General features: G+C 33.0%; 2 protein-coding genes across 2 annotated transcripts; both read left to right on the top strand.

Moving 5' to 3' along the window:
• Positions 1-1,687: 1,687 nt before the first annotated feature.
• On the top strand, positions 1,688-4,533 carry LOC147384974 (NAC domain-containing protein 90-like). Its single transcript, XM_086426395.1, has 3 exons — positions 1,688-1,905; positions 2,477-2,760; positions 4,117-4,533. The coding sequence occupies exons 1-3, from the start codon at positions 1,752-1,754 to the stop codon at positions 4,459-4,461; spliced, it is 783 nt and encodes a 260-aa protein (XP_086282521.1). The 5' UTR covers positions 1,688-1,751; the 3' UTR covers positions 4,462-4,533.
• A 7,526-nt stretch (positions 4,534-12,059) lies between these two features.
• On the top strand, positions 12,060-15,794 carry LOC147384973 (NAC domain-containing protein 90-like). The gene is made up of 3 exons (XM_086425950.1): positions 12,060-12,404; positions 12,922-13,217; positions 14,684-15,794. Exons 1-3 carry the CDS (start codon positions 12,251-12,253, stop codon positions 14,999-15,001), a joined length of 768 nt encoding a protein of 255 aa, XP_086282076.1. The 5' UTR covers positions 12,060-12,250; the 3' UTR covers positions 15,002-15,794.
• Positions 15,795-18,570: the final 2,776 nt, after the last annotated feature.

The following is an 18,570-nucleotide window of genomic DNA, read 5'->3' as shown; positions in this document are numbered from 1 at the left end:
AACTTTGGCAAGAAATTTCTACAGGCCAAGGCCCACGAATTTTAGAAGTTGAATTTCGATGGTTCCGGACCGTCAATTTTTTTATATTCTCAAGATTCAACGACTAGGAGCCATTGAATTTCTTCGATCCTTTATTAATTTGACAGTTTTGACATGTTGAAAAAGAAAATTCGACAATGAAAAATTCAACGGAAAAAAAAAAAAACCTAGATCTGTCGAATCTTATGAAATTCGATGAGCTTGGGCTGTCAAATATAGGCTTTTTTTCACATTGTGACAATAGTGCCAACTATGAAATCATTGTATCGACATGAAATATGAGATTTTCAGTGAAAGAGACATACTTGCCAATGTTTATTATGACGACGAGTGCTATCAGCTCAATGAGATTGTGCCTTATGACTTATGCCAAGACATGGATATTATGTACCTTCCTCCTATCCATGCTTGCCAAAAGGTGATTTGGTGTTGTATTGGTTGAGTAGTTGTTTTGTTACTGATGAATCCAATGGTTGTTTTGTTATAAAATTGATTTGAACCATTGATTTTTGTGAATCTTATAAGATAGCAAGAAGGAGTCATGTGCATTCACACATGCCTCCAAAGGGTTCATTTGTAATTTAAAATATCGAGTAAAGTGATTTTGAAGAATACATGGTAAAAAAAAATCTTTTTGTAATTTTGAAAAGTAAAGACAGGAGATTGTATGGTAGTGGGTTGTAATTTTATATTTTTGACTAAAATGACTCTTATTATATTAATTTTAAATATAAAAAAATTACTTTTCTAATGCCCCCAGAACTGTAGATCATTTGCCCTGGGATACACAAGAAAAATATTTATGGTTCTATAACTGTCAAGTCATGCATTATATGAGGGTGTCTAAAAAAAAAGGAGCATTAGATTATCATTAGTCATTCACAAATTCTTGGGTTTAAAGAGATCTATGCAAGAAGACTACAGGAGAAAGATATTTAGTGGTAATTGGATTTATTTATGTTTGTTAAAAAACTTGAAAATATGCATACTTTTTTCCTAAATTACATTTATTTATATTCATAAAAGGATAATACACAAAAAATTAATGATTAATTAGTTGAACCAATTTTATTATAGAATCTAGTCGGACCCACAAATCACAACCGTAGTAACAATGTTTGGATTCGGTAATTATTACGTGGAGGCTCAATTCAAAGAAAAAAAAAATTGCAAAAAATGTTGCAAAATTTGGAAAATTAACAAATGGTGTTTATGTATTTCTTACTAAAAACCTTATCTTCTTCTTAGAGATTTGAATGTTGTAGAAAATAAATTTTGGAGGTGAAAGATAAAAATATTATCATATTCCATGATTAATAGATAATAACTTATTCATTCATTAATTTGTGGATTTAATTGATTATTCCCATATTTGGAGAATTTTGTCAATGGGCTTACAATGGACTACGAAGTGTCATATGTTATGTTGGCATGGTGAGACCAACCTTTGCAGAGAAAATGGGTAATTGACTGATTCAAAAACCGTAAAGATAATTGTTTTAAGATTTATAGGTGGAAAGTTGGAAGAATTTTTTTTTCGCTCTCTCCCTCCAAAATCAATGGGCCCACACACCCTTTCACATGGCCAAGGTAACCCCATTTCTCACGTTCACAATCTCTTTATAGATCTTAATGTCCGGAGCAGATTTTGAGAGAAAAAATAGTGTGAAAGCCACTTTAGAGAAGAACAAGAACAAAAAGAAGAAGAAGTAATGGATGATCATCCGCCGGGTTATCGATTTTACCCAACCGAAGAAGAGCTGATTGTATTCTATCTACATAACAAGCTAGAAGGAACCAGGCATGATATAGAGCGTGTTATCCCTCTCGTTGACATTTATGAACTCGATCCATGGCTCCTCCCACGTTAGCATCTTCTCCTCCTTCATCCCTCTTTTTGATGTTTTATTGTTTTTTTTCGTAAATTTCCTTTTTTTATGCTTCAATGGGTTCTTCACAAAAATTGTGTTTGTAGAGATAAAATACAAGATAGTGTTAATTCTTTGGGATTTCTTAGTTTATGCTTCAATGGGTTTTTTTTTTTATGCTTCAACGTTGTAGATAAATTATTATTCTCAAGCACGCATATCGATTACACACACTTGAATGCACAGAAATCGAAGGCGAGAAGAAGAGAGAGACAATAACACAAGTGATTTGTTGATGGGATTCATCGTCAAATCTAACCATTACGACCGAAGAGTCATCCACCCATCATATATTATAATCTTTTGTCGTTATAAAAACATGACTTCTAAGAGAATAATTGTTCGTTGGAGAAAATCTCGAGGAGGACTCGAAGCATCTTGGATTCCCCATTATTTTTTTATTTTTATTTTTTTTCTGAAGTTCTTTGATATCTTTCGTGTTACATTTGGCTATATAGTTGTTACAAAATACAAAAATAAACTTTTTCGTTTTTGTTTTTTTGGTGCAGATGTATCAGGAAAGTTGTGTCATGGAGATCCTGAACAATGGTTCTTTTTCACTCCTAGACAACAAAGAGAAACCCATGGGGGGAGGCCTCGTAGGATGACGAGTTCTGGTTATTGGAAAGCCACAGGTTCGCCTGGTTATGTTTACTCTTCGAGTAACCAAGTTATCGGTTTGAAGAAAACAATGGTGTTTTACAAAGGGAAAGCGCCTAGTGGGAAAAAAACCAAATGGAAGATGAATGAATATAGAGCTACTGAAATAGATTCTTCAACAACATCAAGTAGTGTAACTCCAAAAGTGAGATTTCTTTACTAAATCTCTCTCTCTCTCTCTCTGATCTGTAGAAGGATTTGAAAGAGCTAACAACCATATGATCATGGATAAATAGGATGGTTTTTTTTCACATCTCACTACTTAACCTAAATCAAGTATGGGGTTCTCATGGACTTTCTTATAAACGAAGAACAATTGAAAATCATGGAAGATCCTTCATAAGGATCCGAGACACCATATATATATAAACCAAATCAAATACGAACTTTTCAAAGAATTAATATCCACCTGCATCCCTTGTACTAAAGTACCTGTTTGACTATTTTATAATAGAAGATAGCTAGTTTAATATTGTAGTCCAACATAATTAGGGTTTTTTTTTCCCACCATAAGTGCAATATTATGTTTAATTAGCCTACACCGTTCCTTGTTATCTATGGCACATATACGTTGCACCATATTATTTTACAAAGAAATGGGATTATACTCGTAGAGATGATCGATCTTTTGGAAACCTATGTTTTTCCTCTCAACTCCTACTGTTTTATGAAAGAAGAATCTCTAGTTTCATATTGTACTCCACCATGAATAAACATTTACAATAATGTTTAGTTAGCCCACACCCCTTCTGAAAGAAGAATTTATCTCTCATATTTATTCCACCATGATTAGGCCTTTTTCTACCATAAGTGCACCATAGTGTTTAAGTAGCTAGTCTGCACCAGTTTTTTTTTTATTATTATGCTTTATCTTACACCAATTTGTTTCATGAAAGAAAATTTTCTATCTTCAAATTATAATCCATATTAGGCCCTTTTGTGCCATAAGTTCACATTTATGATTAATTAGGCTACACCCTTTTTGTGATTCATTATTAGGCCTTTCTTCCACCATAGCTTGCACCAGTTTTTGTGATTAATTATGCCATTTCTTATACCAATTTGTTTCATGAAAGAAAACTATTATACTCCATAATCACCCTTTTTGCGACCATGTGTCATCTTACACCATAATATTGTTTCATGAAAGAAGAATTTCCAACTTATATGTAAGTGTTACGTAATGCTTAATTAGCCTACACCCCTTGATTAATGTTTCACCATATTTTTTTTATGAAGGAAGATTATCTCATTTTGTTTCAGCCGAGATATTTTCATTTAATCAAGTGAGAATGAAATAAAATATTGAATGTTTCAAATTGTTTCTAAATGTTTTAAAATGACTTGATCGAGAAAGTCCCAATTTTTTTTCATGATTGAGATGTTATCTCGAAACGAGACTTAAAACCATAATATAATAGACAATTCGTACTTGTTACAATTTCATTGAAATTGCTAGAAAATGAAACTTTTTTTTTTCTATTTGTAGTTACGACACGAGTTCAGCCTTTGTCGAGTTTACATTAAAAGTGGATGCTTGCGAGCATTCGATCGCCGTCCATCAGGGGGCACCACAAATGAGACCATAAGTCATCGAAACAACGTAGATGGCATGGCAACAATTCATCAGAATCCTCCAATGGTAGGGAATACCAGCTCATGGGATAGCTTGTCTTCGGGAGACCACGCACGTCTCTCTCAGGCTGGAGAGGATTCAAACTGGGAGAGATGGAAGATGATCTACACCTTCTATGGGAGTGGGAGTCGAATTGGTTCCAAGGAATACCAAAATTTCTTGACCCTTAGAAGAAACAACAAAATTAGGGGAAAATAATAAGTAATTTGGACATACCCCTCCTTATTTTGGTGAATATTTGAGATACACTTAATTTCCAAACTGATGATATACCCCTCGACCATGGTCTTCTACAAGAAATTATAGAAATTTTTTTTTCAAAAATCCATCACCTTCAATCTCTTAGTATTTTCGGTAGAAATTTTATTTATTTAGCAACCTTTTATTTTTCCTCTTAAAACTTTCGATTTTTCTCTAAAAATCTATTGCTTTTAACTCATATATTGGTCTTGATAAATTTTTTGTATTGTCTTCTATTAATTTTGAAGAAAGTTTTACCAAAATGCAAGGTTGAAAAGGAAGAATTTTTTGTAGAAAGACAGGGTTTTTTTACAACAGATTGAACATGATGAGGATACTGGCCTTTTTTTTTTTTTTTAATAATTTTCACAAAAGATCATAGTGGAGGGGATATCTCATCAGTTTGAAAGTGAGAGATTTGGTAAAATTCACCAAAACTGAGAGGGCTATGTCTAAATTAACCAAAAAATAAAGGGGAGAAGGAAATATTGTTTTTATGTATTATGTCACCTTGTAACATGCAATTCTTTTACCATGTAAGAACTAAAATATCTTTTTTCACTAGGTTTCAATGTGGACTCTTTGTTGATCCTTATACATGAAGCTTTTTAGCAATTTCCTACATAACTTTTTTAATTTCAAGCCTTGTTTGAGGCTCTCCGTCAAACATACATGCAAGAAAAACACAAATTTCCTAGAGATCAATACATTGAAATTTAGTTGCATACTTCTTCATGGAATCAGAGTAAATATTTCATTAACCTATGATAGTTGAAAACATCATATATGAAGCTTTGAAGTAAGGGGGCGGTTCAAGGGCCGTATGTAAAAACATATGAAAAAACAATGGTTTTTCAAAATACGGGTTAGAGGTTTTGGATTGAGCTGATTTTTTGCGAGGATGGTCACTATGATGAGAAGATCATCCTCACAAAAAATCAGCTCAATCTGAAATTTCTAAATCCATCAAAAGTGATTTACAAATTATTGAAAAAAGTTGACAAAAAATCGATGCTCCACATTCTAAATCACTTTTAATGGGGTTAAAAATTTCAGATTGGACTGATTTTTTTTTTCAGATGATCTTCCCATCATAGAGATCATCCTCACAAAAAAATCAACTCAATCCAAAATTTATAACCCATACTTTGAAATTTTATTAATGTTACATTGTTTTTACATATGTTTTCTCATATGTCCCTTGAACCTGACCCTTGAAGTAATTAATCAGAAAAGGGATTTCTAGGATAGTTGTAGTGATTATCCAGGAGAAAGAAGCTATAGAGTGATTATTAAATACTATGTGAATTATTAAACAATAACTGAAGCAATGGAAGGAGCCTACTAGACCATCTCAGATGTTAGTTGAACCAACTTGTAACATGTGTCTTAGAATCGTGCTTAAGTAACCTGACATCGATTCACACTTTGCTGGTTGGAGTTGCACATAGAACCATAGATACTTTTTGCTCGTATCTCAATGAAAACATCTATTGTTCCATACACACCTCCACGTCACCAAAGTGTGAATCGATGACAATCTTGAGTCATTCAAACATTATTCTTCTTCCTTTTTTTTACTTTTACATGTCACTGTTTCATTAGTCATTGGACACAAAAGCATCCAACGACATTGGACCCTACAATAATAACTTTTTTTTTCTGAAGTCGCAAATTCAACGTGTGAAAACCTAACCTTGACTGGACCTAATCTTGACCCCTCGCCTCGCCCCCACTCCAGTCCAACCCACGCAAAAGTCTAAAATGCCAAAAATCTCCCCAAATGAGAAGTAAGAAAACAAAATACTTTTTTTTTTAAGGGTACTTTAGTCATTCACAGAAACCTACAAGATTTGACCTCTCAACAGAGAATCAAGAGTCCTGGTGTTTGATGCTGTCGTGTGTCGATGTGACACAAACTGTCTGAGTAAATTCTTTGGTTTGGATTTCCACGTAAACGCGTGTATCACAGACCGACAGATCTTCTTGTCTTCGATTTCACCATGCGCATGCATATTTTACAAGTGTTTTTGACGAAACTTCATAGGAAATTATTAGCTTCAAACGCGTGAGTTGCGCACCTTGTCAAACGAATGACTGCACTATAAGGAAAATGCTACCCTCACTCATGAGTTGAGACTCACCATCAACATCACCGTTGGGATGTTAGGGATTCCCCAAAAACTGATCTGTAAGAAATTTGCTTTTTTTTCTTAAATCCAAATGGTCATATGTTGATGGAGAGCCTCAATCATGGTGGGAGTGGATCTTTTGTAGTATTTTTTTTTCTACAGTTTCGTGTAGTGGATATTGATGATTGAAAGAGTATCACATCATAAAGATACAAAATTTTGTCTGTTGAAAAGAAAAACTAGTACCTCAAACGTGTATGGATCATTGTGTAGATCATATTAAAAAATAAATAAAAACAAAAACTAATTTTTGAGATTGATCTAATGATTTGAAAATGTACGGTCCCCGAACTTTCATTTTTAACAGCATGGATTTTTGTGTCTTTATGATGTGGCACTCTTTCAACCGTTAATATCCACAACATGAAACAACAAGGAAAACGTATTACAGAGGATCCACTCCCAATTGTAATTGAGGCTAGAGAAGTTCAATCCATAAAGTATTAATATCTAAGATATCAATGCAATAATAATTTTCATTGTTAATTTTTAAAAACACCTAAAACTCTAGAGTGTTGAAGTGTTATTTAATCAACATGGCAATCCAAGTAAGCCTCACAACCCTTAGTAAGATATGAAAAATCTTACTATTTAAGATAGTCACACTTACATTACACACACACGCGCGCGCATAGATGTGAAGTGACCTCGGCCTTGAAACTCATGGCACACTGCTTGACGTGAAGTGTATGGGAATCATAGACCCTTTTCATCGAGATACGAGTGAAAAACATATATGGTTCCTATCCACTTTCATTCCAACTTTAGGTCACTCCAGCATGACTCTAAAACCCTAGTTTTTTTCTCCGATCTCCACGTTAAGTTGTCTCAATTCTAAATGTTGTCAATGTGAATCATCGATCATAATGTCTTTCTAGCTCGGGATATGAGATGACCTGTCAAATTAATATTTTGAAAATATCAGTCAAGATTATGAAAACTTGGTCAAGTCATTCAGCACTTAGTTTTTTTTGTATAAAAGATTTATTTACAATATATATTCTTTCCCCAAAGCCACTATCAATATATAATGAGTTCACACATTTGACACAAGGACGTTTCCATTGGAAAAGCCATGGAGTCTCTTTGTCAAACATGACTTCCTAGTGTGAATATGCATTATGACTATGTTTAGAGAGTTACTATTGCCACACCAACTTTCACTAACATTGCACCAATTCTAATATAAATCACCAAAAATTTGAACACAATCGGTGTGGCAATAGCAACTCTTCTCCTTTTATTAACAAAAAAACTGCATTATATTTATTTAGGAAAGATTATTCACAACAATAAGGTTCATTATTTCTTGTAATTAATGCTTATTATTAGTGGGTGCATTTAATAGATTCCAAGACCAAAGATGATGAATCCAATTAATTATATCTGTACATAGCATTTGTATTCTAAAATTCAGTTTGATTGGTGATTTTTAGTAAAAGTACACGATATTTCCATAATGGGCTTCCTGCCTAAGAGCTAACAAGGAGAGAGACAATGCAAAGAGTATCTGATGTGGCACTAAACTCAATAGTTCTTTTGTTGAATGAATCATGATCTAGAACAGTGTCCCATTTCTATATCCACGTTAGGTGTCTATAGGGGGCATTTTTGTTGGAGTTCAAACACATTAGGCTACGTGCACGACTTGGTTAAGAGTCCTAGGTGTTTCAAACTCCAACAAAAATGTGCCAAGTAGACACGTTACCTTTACTAAAGGAACGAGAAACTTTATTGGATCTTCAATCTTGTTGAATATGTCCAAACCATTTTAGTGGAGTTTATTATAGATTTTGAAATTTAAAATAATTTATGATTAATGCTAGAGTGGCCTCAGTGGGGGACATCTTGACGTGGTGATGTGCACATGCCTGTTAGATGCATTTTCTCCGAGATATGAGTAAAACTCAATTACAGACTTGAACACACCACCACGTCAAGGTGTCCCTCGGTAAGGTCACTCCAACGTGGCTCATAATTATTACACAAAATCTAAGATTCAATAGTCACAAATTTCCAAACATACTGTTGTGTTGAACCTTTCAACGTTGTCCATCAACATCTTAGGAATTAATTTGAAGTTTCCACTCTTTCTTAAGGTGCACGCTTCCTACTTGCAACTATACGCGTGAAAGCTATACATATTCTTTGGAGGATTATAAAATGACTTCTTAGCAATTGTTGACTACTATTCACTTCAAGTCAAAATCAATTTGGCATGTAGTGCACCTTTATTTAGTGGAAATTAAGCTGTAGATTTTCAAATTGAACCAGATTCTGTCAAAATTTTGCAATAAATATATGGGAAAATTACTTAAAGATGGAAGGATTTTTTTTTTTAATAATTCCTAAGTTTTGGGTGGTCTCTTAATAATCCATTTAGTACACTCTTCTTTTCTTTATAGTCCTTGTACTTATCTCTTACATTTCTCATGAATGAATGCCCTAACTGTTCGAACTCGTCATTTTTATTTAAACATATTAGATTTTTGGCATGTTAATCAAGTTTTGGAGATTTTACTTTGTTGGAAAGGATTTAAGAAAGAAGAAGTCATTTGCAAGTTTTTTTTCGAACATTTTGAAGATGCATGTAAAAAATAAAAAATAAAAAGATTTTTTCCTTAATTTTTGGATGAAAATCGATTAAGAATTATTCTTTTGGGTTGAAATCATTTAAACAAGTCGTTATCTCAAGTTTTTTGTCGATTTTTTCATGTGTTTTAATAACTAAAACTCGAAAATTGAAAATCGATGGATTTTACCAGTGTCAAATTTACCACTTTTTATTTAAAAAGTGATGAACTCGACAATAATAGTGATGAGTTGACAGTAAAAATTGTGAACTCAACATTAAATAAAAAAGCATCGAATTTGACAATAAATAAAAAGTGGTGAACTTGATAGTAAATAAAAAAGCAATGAGTTCACTAATAATGAGGAGCCATTAAAAAATAAGAGTTTACTAAATCTCCTATCAAGTTAACATGCAAAATTTAGGAATTGTTAGAAATAAATCCCTCTATTGGGGTCCTTTAAATAATTTTCCCTATATATAATTAGGTCCTACCAATTGAATCAGATTCTGACCAATTTTACAGTTTTCGATTCCATTGTTGATTCAAATCTTAAAACATTAAAGTGGAATTACTTTTGCCGGGACAAGCTTATAACGTTGGATCTAATTGACAATTGTGACAATCTTATTTACCCCACAAGTGAGAGCACACAAATAGAGGGTAAGATTGGGACAATTAACATTCGTCAATCAGTAGATCAGCAAAGATTGTGTCCTGTGGTGAAAAGGAGATATGGAGTTTATCAACTCCGGGAGTAGACGATCAAGACTCATATTCTCTATTTTGTCAACCAGCTCGTGTGCTGAATGATGTGCACAATCCCTAATGGGAGAAGTATCTTTCGTACCTAGGCCCGCAATTTAACTTAAGTTTCCAAGAAAGAGCAATCCAAGTCATGGTTTTAAAACTCGTTTTGATAACTCATCTCGTCTTGTCCATGAATGAGACTGAGACGTCATGTTTACTCGAGTCATCTCATTCAACAGTGAACCCTCTCCACCTTATTTGAGAAAAATGTTAGGTTTGAGATGACTTGTTTATCCGTCTTGTTGGTGGACGATGCCAAGACAAATTAGACGAGTTGTATCGGCCTCAGACAAGATTTAAAACCATGATCCAACTCCATTCCTTACATTTGGGGAAAATATGGATATTCATGTTAGATGAACAATATAATAATAAAGTAAAATCTACTCGACATGATGATTATTACACACGAGTAAATCAAATCTAGTTTTTTTCTCTAATGATATTTGACACTGGTATAGTATTTACCAAAGATTGTTCAATATTTAAATTAATCTAATTCATACTTAAAATTCAATAAATCAAATAATTAAATTTTACATTTTCTTATAGGTTTCCTCCTGACTGTCTTTTAGGAAGTCTCATAGTCAGTATTGATATCACAATACTTGGAGAGTATGCTTATTCTGCTTGTGTATGATCATATTTTCAGTTACATGATTGAGGTGGCCTCTCGGCAAGTTCTCTCCCAAAAAAACATTTGGACCATCGACATGAGACCTTTCTCCTACAAATCTTCACCTTCATTGAGGCAATAGGATCCCGCATAGGGAGATAGATTTTGCATCCACTCGTCTCCTTCAATCACTTGCCATAGATCTTGAGATGATATATTTGGGATGATTTTTTATTTTCATCTGTACAATAATCATTTTCACCAACAATCAATCCATTCTACTACTATTAGTTATATAATAAAAATAATGATTTGAATGATAATCCATAAAAATAAAATAAAAAATTTAGCTTGGAGTCAACTATTCATAAGAATGTAATATGGATTTCATTTTTATGAATATGGTATATACTAGATATGGATTTCATTTAACATGATATCCGTGAAGGCAAATTGGAATACAAATGGGAAGTAAAAACATGAGACTCGCACAAACATAGATTTAGATAGTATTCACAAAGAGTCGTGATAATCTAACACTCATTTTTTTTTTCAGACCCCGCCATCATAGAACCATAGATCATTTGTCCCGAGATACACAAGAAAAAGATTTATGGTTCTGTAAATGCCAAGTCAAGGAGTATATGAGAGTGTCTGAAAAAAAGAGCGTCAAATTATCATTAGTCATACACAAATTATTGGGGTTTAAAGAGATCTATACAAAAGCCTATGGGAGAAAGATATTTAGTGGCAATTGGATTGATTTAAATTTGTAAAAAAACTTGAAAATATGCATACATTTTTCTTAAATTACATTTATTTATATTCATAAAAGGATAATACACAAAAACCAATGATTCATTAGCTAAACCAATTTTATTATAGAATTTAGTTGGACCCAATAATCACAACCATAGTAACAATGTTTGGATTCGGTAATTATTTCGTGGAAGTTCAATTCGAAGAAAAACAAATTGTAAAAAATGTTGAAATTCTTGGAAAATTAACAAATGGTGTTTATGTATTTCTTACTAAAAACCTTATCTTCTTCTTCGAAATTTGAATGTTGTAGAAAATAAATTTTGGAGGTGAAAGATAAAAATGTTATCATATTTCATGATTAATAGAAAATAACTTATTAATTGATTGATTTGTTGATTTAACTGATTAGCCCCATATTTGGAGAATTTTGTGGATGGGCTTACAATGGACTACAAAGTGCCACGTGTTATGTTGGGATCGTGGGACCAACCGTTGCAGAGAAAATGGGTGATTGACTGATTCAAAAACCCTAAAGATATTATTTTAAGATTTTTAAGTGTAATTATATATTATTTATACTTCCTTCAAGCTCAACTACCGTGTGGAAATTTGGGAGAATTTTTTCTTTTTTCGCTCTCTCCCTCCAAAATCTATGGGTCCACACACCCTTTCACATGGCCAAGTTAACCCCATTTCCCACGCTCACAATCTCTTTATAATCTCAATGTCTGGAGCAGATTTTCAGAGAAAAAAAAAGAGAGACTGAAAGCCACTTTAGAGAAGAAGAAGAAGCAATGGATGATCGTCCGCCGGGTTATCGTTTTTACCCGACCGAAGAAGAGCTGATTGTATTCTATCTACATAACAAGCTAGAAGGTACCAGACATGATATAGAGCGTGTTATCCCTCTCGTCGACATTTATGAACTCAATCCATGGCAACTCCCACGTTAGCATCTTCTCCTCCTTCATCCCTCTTTTTGATGTTTTATTTTTTTTTTCCGTAAATTTATTTTTTTATGCTTCAATGGGTTCTTTACAAAAATTGTGTTTGTAGAGATAAAATCCAAGATAGTGTTAATTCTTTGGGATTTGTTCCGAAAAATTATTATTCTCAAGCACGCATATCAATTACACGCACTTGAATGCATAGAAATCAAAAGGCGAGAAGAAGAAAGAAACAATAGCACAAGTGATTTGTTGATGGGATTCATCGTCAAATCTAACAATTACGTCTGAAGAGTCATCCACCCATCGTATATTATCATCTTTTATCATTGTAAAAACATGACTTATAAGAGAATAATTGTTTGTTGGAGAAAATCTTGAGGAGGACTCGAAGCATCTTGGATTCCCCTTTTTTTTTCTTTTTTTGAAGTTATTTGATAGCTTTGGTGTTACATTTGGCTATGTAGTTGTTACAAACTACAAAAATAAACTTTTTCGTTTTTGCCTTTTTGGTGCAGATGTATCAGGAAAGTTGTCTCATGGAGATCCTGAACAATGGTTCTTCTTCACTCCTAGACAACAAAGAGAAGCCCATGGGGGGAGGCCTAGTAGGACGACGAGTTCTGGTTATTGGAAAGCCACAGGTTCTCCTCGTTATGTTTACTCTTCGAGTAACCGAGTTATCGGTTTGAAGAAAACAATGGTGTTTTACAAAGGGAGAGCTCCTAGTGGGAGAAAAACCAAATGGAAGATGAATGAATATAGAGCTACTGAAGTAGAATCTTCAACAACATCGAGTAATGCAACTCCAAAGGTGAGATTTCTTTACTAAATTGGTCTCTCTCTCTCTCTCTCTCTCTCTCTCTCTCTCTCTCTCTCTCTCTCTCTCTCTCTCTCTCTCATCTGTAGAAGAATTTGAAAGAGCTAACAACCGTATCATGGATAAATAGGATGGTTTTTGTTCACATCTTGTGTTCTTCACTAATTAATCTAAATCAAGTATGGGGTTCTCATGAACATTCTTATAAATGAAGAACAATTGAAAATCATGGAAGATCCTTCATAAGGATCCGATGTTTCGACACCTCTTATATATATATAACCCTACCAAGGAAACCAAGTAAGAACAATCCTGAAAACCAAATCAAATAAAAAACTTTCAAAGAATTAATATCCTCCCACATCCCTTGTACTAAAGTACCTGTTTAACTGTTTTATAATAGAAGAATTTCTACTTAGTTTCATATTGTAATCCACCATAATTAGGGTTTTTTTTTCCACCATGAGTGCAATATTATGATTAATTAGCCTACACCCTTTCTTGTGATCTATGGCACATATATGTTGCACCATATTATTTTGCAAAGAAATGGGATTATACTCGTAGAGATGATTGATCTTTTGGAAGCCTATGTTGTTCCTCTCATCTCCTACTGTTTTATGAAAGAAGAATCTCTAGTTTCATATTGTTCTCCACCATGAATAAACATTTACAATAATGTTTAGTTAGCCCACACCCCTTATGAAAGAAGAATAAATCTCTCATATTTATTCCACCATGATTAGGCCTTTTTCCACCGTAAGTGCACCACAATTTAAGTAGCTAGTCTGCACTAGTTTTTGTGATTATGCTTTATCTTACACCAATTTGTTTCAAGAAAGAAAATTTTCTATCTTCAAATTATAATCCACATTAGGCCTTTTTGTACCAGAAGTTCACATTTATGATTAATTAGGCTACACCCTTTTTGTGATTCACTATGAGGCCTTTCTTCCACCATAAGTACTGCACCATAATATTAGCTTGCACCAGTTTTTGTGATTAATTATGCCATTTCTTACACCAATTTGTTTCATGAAAGAAAACTAGTATACTCCATAATCACCCTTTTTGTGATCATGTGTCATCTTACACCATAATATTGTTTCATGAAAGAAGAATTTCCAATTTATATGTAAGTGTTCCATAATGCTTAATTAGCCTACACCCCTTGATTAATGTTTCACCATATTTTTTTTATGAAAGAAGATTATCTCATTTTATTTCAGTCAAGATACTTTCATTTAATCAGGCGAGAATGAAATAAAATATTGAATGTGTCGAATTGTTTCTGAATGTTTTAAATTTTCTTGATTGAGAAAGTCCCAATTTTTTTTTCTTGATTGAGATATTATCTCAAAACAAGACTTTGAACCATAATATAATAGACAATTAGTATTGATTATTACAATTTCATTGAAATTGCTAGAAAATGAAACTTTTTTTTTTCCTATTTGTAGTTACGACACGAGTTCAGCCTTTGTCGAGTTTACATTAAAAGTGGATGCTTGCGAGCATTCGATCGCCGTCCATCAGGGGGCACCACAAGTGAGACCATAATTCATCGAAACAACATAGATGGCGTGGCAACATTACATCAGAGTCCTCCAATGGTAGAGAATACCAACTCATGGGATAGCTCGTCTTCGGGAGACCACACACGTCACTCTCAGGCTGGAGAGGATTCAAACTGCGAGATGGCTGAAGATGATCTACACCTTCTATGGGAGTGGGAGTTGAACTGGTTCCAAGGAACACCAGAATTTCTTGACCCTTAGAAGAAACAACGAAATTAAGGGAAAATAATAAGTAATTTAGACATACCCCTCTTTGTTTTGGTGAGTATTTGAGATAAACTTATATTTTCAAACTGATGATATCTCCTCCGACTGTGATCTTTTACAAGAAACTTATAAAAAAAATTTCTCCAAAAATCCATCATCTTCAATCTCTTACTTTTTTGGGTAGAACTTTTATTTATTTGGCAACCCTTTATTTTTCCTCTTAAAAATTTTGATTTTTCTCTAAAAATCTATTGCTTTTAACTCATATATTGGTCTTGATAAATTTTTTGTATTGTCTTCTATTAATTTTGAAGAAATTTTCACCAAAATCCAAGGTTAAAAGGAAGAATTTTTTGTGGAAAGACGAGGTTTTTTTACAAGAGATTGAACATGATGAGGGCATCTGCCATTTTTTTTTTTTATAACTTTCACAAAAGATCATAGTGGAGGGGATATCTTATCAATTTGAAAGTGGGGGATTTGGTAAAATTCACCAAAACTGATAGGGGTATGTCTAAACCGACCAAAAAATAAAGGGGAAAAGGAAATAATGCTTTTATGTATTATGTCACCTTGTAACATGGGTATTTCCTCCAATCATCAATTTGGGACTGTTTGAAAGTTTTATTTTTTTTATTTTAAGATTTTTTTTACTTTTGCAATTCTTTTACCATGTAAGAGCTAAGATGTCTTTTTTCACTAGGCTTCAATGTGAACTGTTTGTTTATCCTTATATATGAAGCTTTATAGCAATTTCCCACATTACTTTTTTAATTTCAAACCTTGTTTGAGGCTCTCTATCAAACATACGTGCAAGAAAATCACAAATATCCTAGAAATCAATACGTTGAAATTTAGTTGCATACTTCTTCATGGAATTAGAGCAAATATTTCATTTACCTATGTGTTTTGATTGCTTGTCATCCGTCAGATAGTGTGACCATCTCTTGTCGGACTACATGCACTCTTAAACCAATTTAGGGTCTGTTTGTTATAAATTCTAACTTCTGCTTCAAGAACTTGCTCAAATCTAATTCAATAAATAAAATAAAATAAATAATATAGATTTGCTAAGTAGAATTATATATTATTCATTAAAATGTATAGTTTTGGCCAATACTAAACCCTTAAGATAAGAATTTGATCATGGTGAAGACAACAACAATCATACATACTCCCTCAAATATTATATTGCACGAGTGAAAAATTAGGACATATTACGATGTGTAATGTTTTTGTAACTCAACTTGACAGGGTAACTCAAAAGCTCAACTGACATGTGCCCTACAAGAATCGTAGATTTTCCCCCTTAGGATACACAATTGTGCATCCCCATAAAACATGTGCAATTGTGTATCTCGGGGGGGGGGGGTATCTTGCACCTGCCACATCAATGAAATTTTGAGTTATCCTGTCAAGTTGAGTTACAAAATCAGCACTCTATACCATTATCAAATTTAATATTTAGAGATCCTTAATAGTAGCTCAGGGAAACTTGATCATCAATCCAAATATCCATGCATGACATGCACAAGAGGAATGGTGTGAAAATTAAAAGTCGAAAAAAAAAAAGGGATAAGCGAATTAGAGGTTATTTCAAATAAATGTTATCATGAATTGCAACATACTAAGTTGCACGGAAAAAAATTTTAAAGATCAATACGTGTGATCGTGAGATTAGTCTCACTCGAAGGGTGAGGATACCCACAATAAGCAAAACAATAATAATTGTAACATATTGTACTTGTAATATATGGAATCTAAAGGAGGCCGATGTTGTTGCATATCTCGAGATGTACAGGTGTGGAAAACTCACATATTTATGATAGGCAGCATATCATTATCTAGAATCTCATGTCTTTTTAGATACCAAAATTCTCTTTACATATCTCACACACCATGAATTATTGTCCTGAATTTGAGGTGGATACCATTGACAAGACCTATTTGTCTGCCATATTAATTCCAAATTTCTAATGTGTACGGAGGGAATTTTAGCCATGGAAGGTCATGGTAGTCGCTTAATTTCTCCTCTCACATAGACTCCCAAGGCCATCGAGTTGACTTGGACAAGCCATCTCATTGGCTTGAATGAATCAAATTCTTTTATTTGAGAGATTTATGGGGGCAGATCCATCTGTTGCAATTTTATTACAAAAATTGTTTTACTTTATCAGTTCTTTTATTTTAACAAATTTTACTTTATGAATCATGCTACCATGTCTAGCTTAGTAAGATTTAAAATCTTACTAAGAGTTGTTGGGTTCACACGGTTTATTAAATTAGAAATCCAACCAACAAGCCTTCTAGGTTCCATAGAAAAACTCATATTCAAAATAAAATTCAACTGTAAAAAAATAAAAAATTAATTAATTTTTTAGAATTTTACCTTTTAAAGCCATGTGATATCAGATCGTGTTTTTGGATGTCACAAATTAATTAATGTGGTTAGAATCTACTCCAAGGTATGTTAAATAACAAATTAACCACATAAGTTTGAATTTTATGATATGGATCTCACACAAAGGGTTGGCTTAGTAACAAACTTGATAAATTGATGTTTGATGGATGACAAACTTCAAATGGTAAGATTCCCTTAGAATTGTCAGAATTCCAAGTGAGTTTTTGTAATAAAAGTACAATAGTTGGGTCTGTTTTCTCTATATTATAAATTGGCTAACTTGGCTCTTAACTCTTAATTGTCAAAAAAACAAAGTCATGCTGGGGTGAAATTTTTTGGGTGACAAATATGACATTTTTTTTTATGGTGGCAAGCACATAACTGAAAATGATTTTTTTACTCACATATCGAGGAAAAGATCTATGATTATGTACGTGCCGCCACATGAAAATGTCATTTTGTTACCCCAAAAATGTCACTTCAGCACTAGTGAAAAAAAAAATACTACTCTAGACTTCTGGTTATAAATATTTTTAATCTATACCACCAATGATGTCACTTCAGCACTAGTGAAAAAAAAAAATACTATTCTAGACTTGTGGTTATAAATATTTTTAATCTATACCACCAATGATAGACATGGCCAAATTTTAAAAATATTGGTCAATATTTAATTTTGAAAGTCTTGACTAGGTTATCTCATATCTCAAATGAGTATTTGAGATGTGTCATTTAAATGGATTTGGCTAAGTTGTCTCAACATCCGATGAATTTTATAAGGGTATTTTAGTAATAATTCTTGCAAAAACTAGCGATATTAGAAACGCAGGATTAGGTTTATCTCGATTGATAGTCAAAGTCCCTTTTTGTTGATGAGTTAACGGTGAAAAATCTTCAAAAACTTAAATTACTAAATCAAAATTTCATCATTAATTCATTTTATTAAAAAAAAAAAATGTTGACCTTTGGTTGAAAAGATAAACCTAATCTAACATTTTGTACGATATCACCAATTTTGTCGAGGGTGTTACTGAAATTTCCAATTTGAAACACCGGGCCATGTCAGAAAACGTGTACAAAAGGGTCACAAGACTTTTCAAACCTCAAACTATTTAAGTTGAAATTGCTCGTCAAATGTAACACATGAAAAACTCAAGTTTTC

The sequence above is a fragment of the Akebia trifoliata genome, chromosome 15, assembly GCF_017979445.1.
Source record: "Akebia trifoliata isolate Shusen 1 chromosome 15, ASM1797944v1, whole genome shotgun sequence".
Classification (NCBI taxonomy): domain Eukaryota; kingdom Viridiplantae; phylum Streptophyta; class Magnoliopsida; order Ranunculales; family Lardizabalaceae; genus Akebia; species Akebia trifoliata.
This window is presented reverse-complemented; position numbering and strand designations above follow the sequence as displayed.

Excerpts from the sequence above, each read along its gene's own strand:
- LOC147384974 (XM_086426395.1), top strand. The coding sequence starts at position 1,752 with ATGGATGATCATCCGCCGGGTTATCGATTTTACCCAACCGAAGAAGAG. Across the intron at positions 1,906-2,476 it reads CGATCCATGGCTCCTCCCAC|ATGTATCAGGAAAGTTGTGT; the intron begins GTTAGCATCTTC and ends TTTTTGGTGCAG. Across the intron at positions 2,761-4,116 it reads CTTCAACAACATCAAGTAGT|TTACGACACGAGTTCAGCCT; the intron begins GTAACTCCAAAA and ends TTCTATTTGTAG.
- LOC147384973 (XM_086425950.1), top strand. The coding sequence starts at position 12,251 with ATGGATGATCGTCCGCCGGGTTATCGTTTTTACCCGACCGAAGAAGAG. Across the intron at positions 12,405-12,921 it reads CAATCCATGGCAACTCCCAC|ATGTATCAGGAAAGTTGTCT; the intron begins GTTAGCATCTTC and ends TTTTTGGTGCAG. Across the intron at positions 13,218-14,683 it reads CGAGTAATGCAACTCCAAAG|TTACGACACGAGTTCAGCCT; the intron begins GTGAGATTTCTT and ends TCCTATTTGTAG.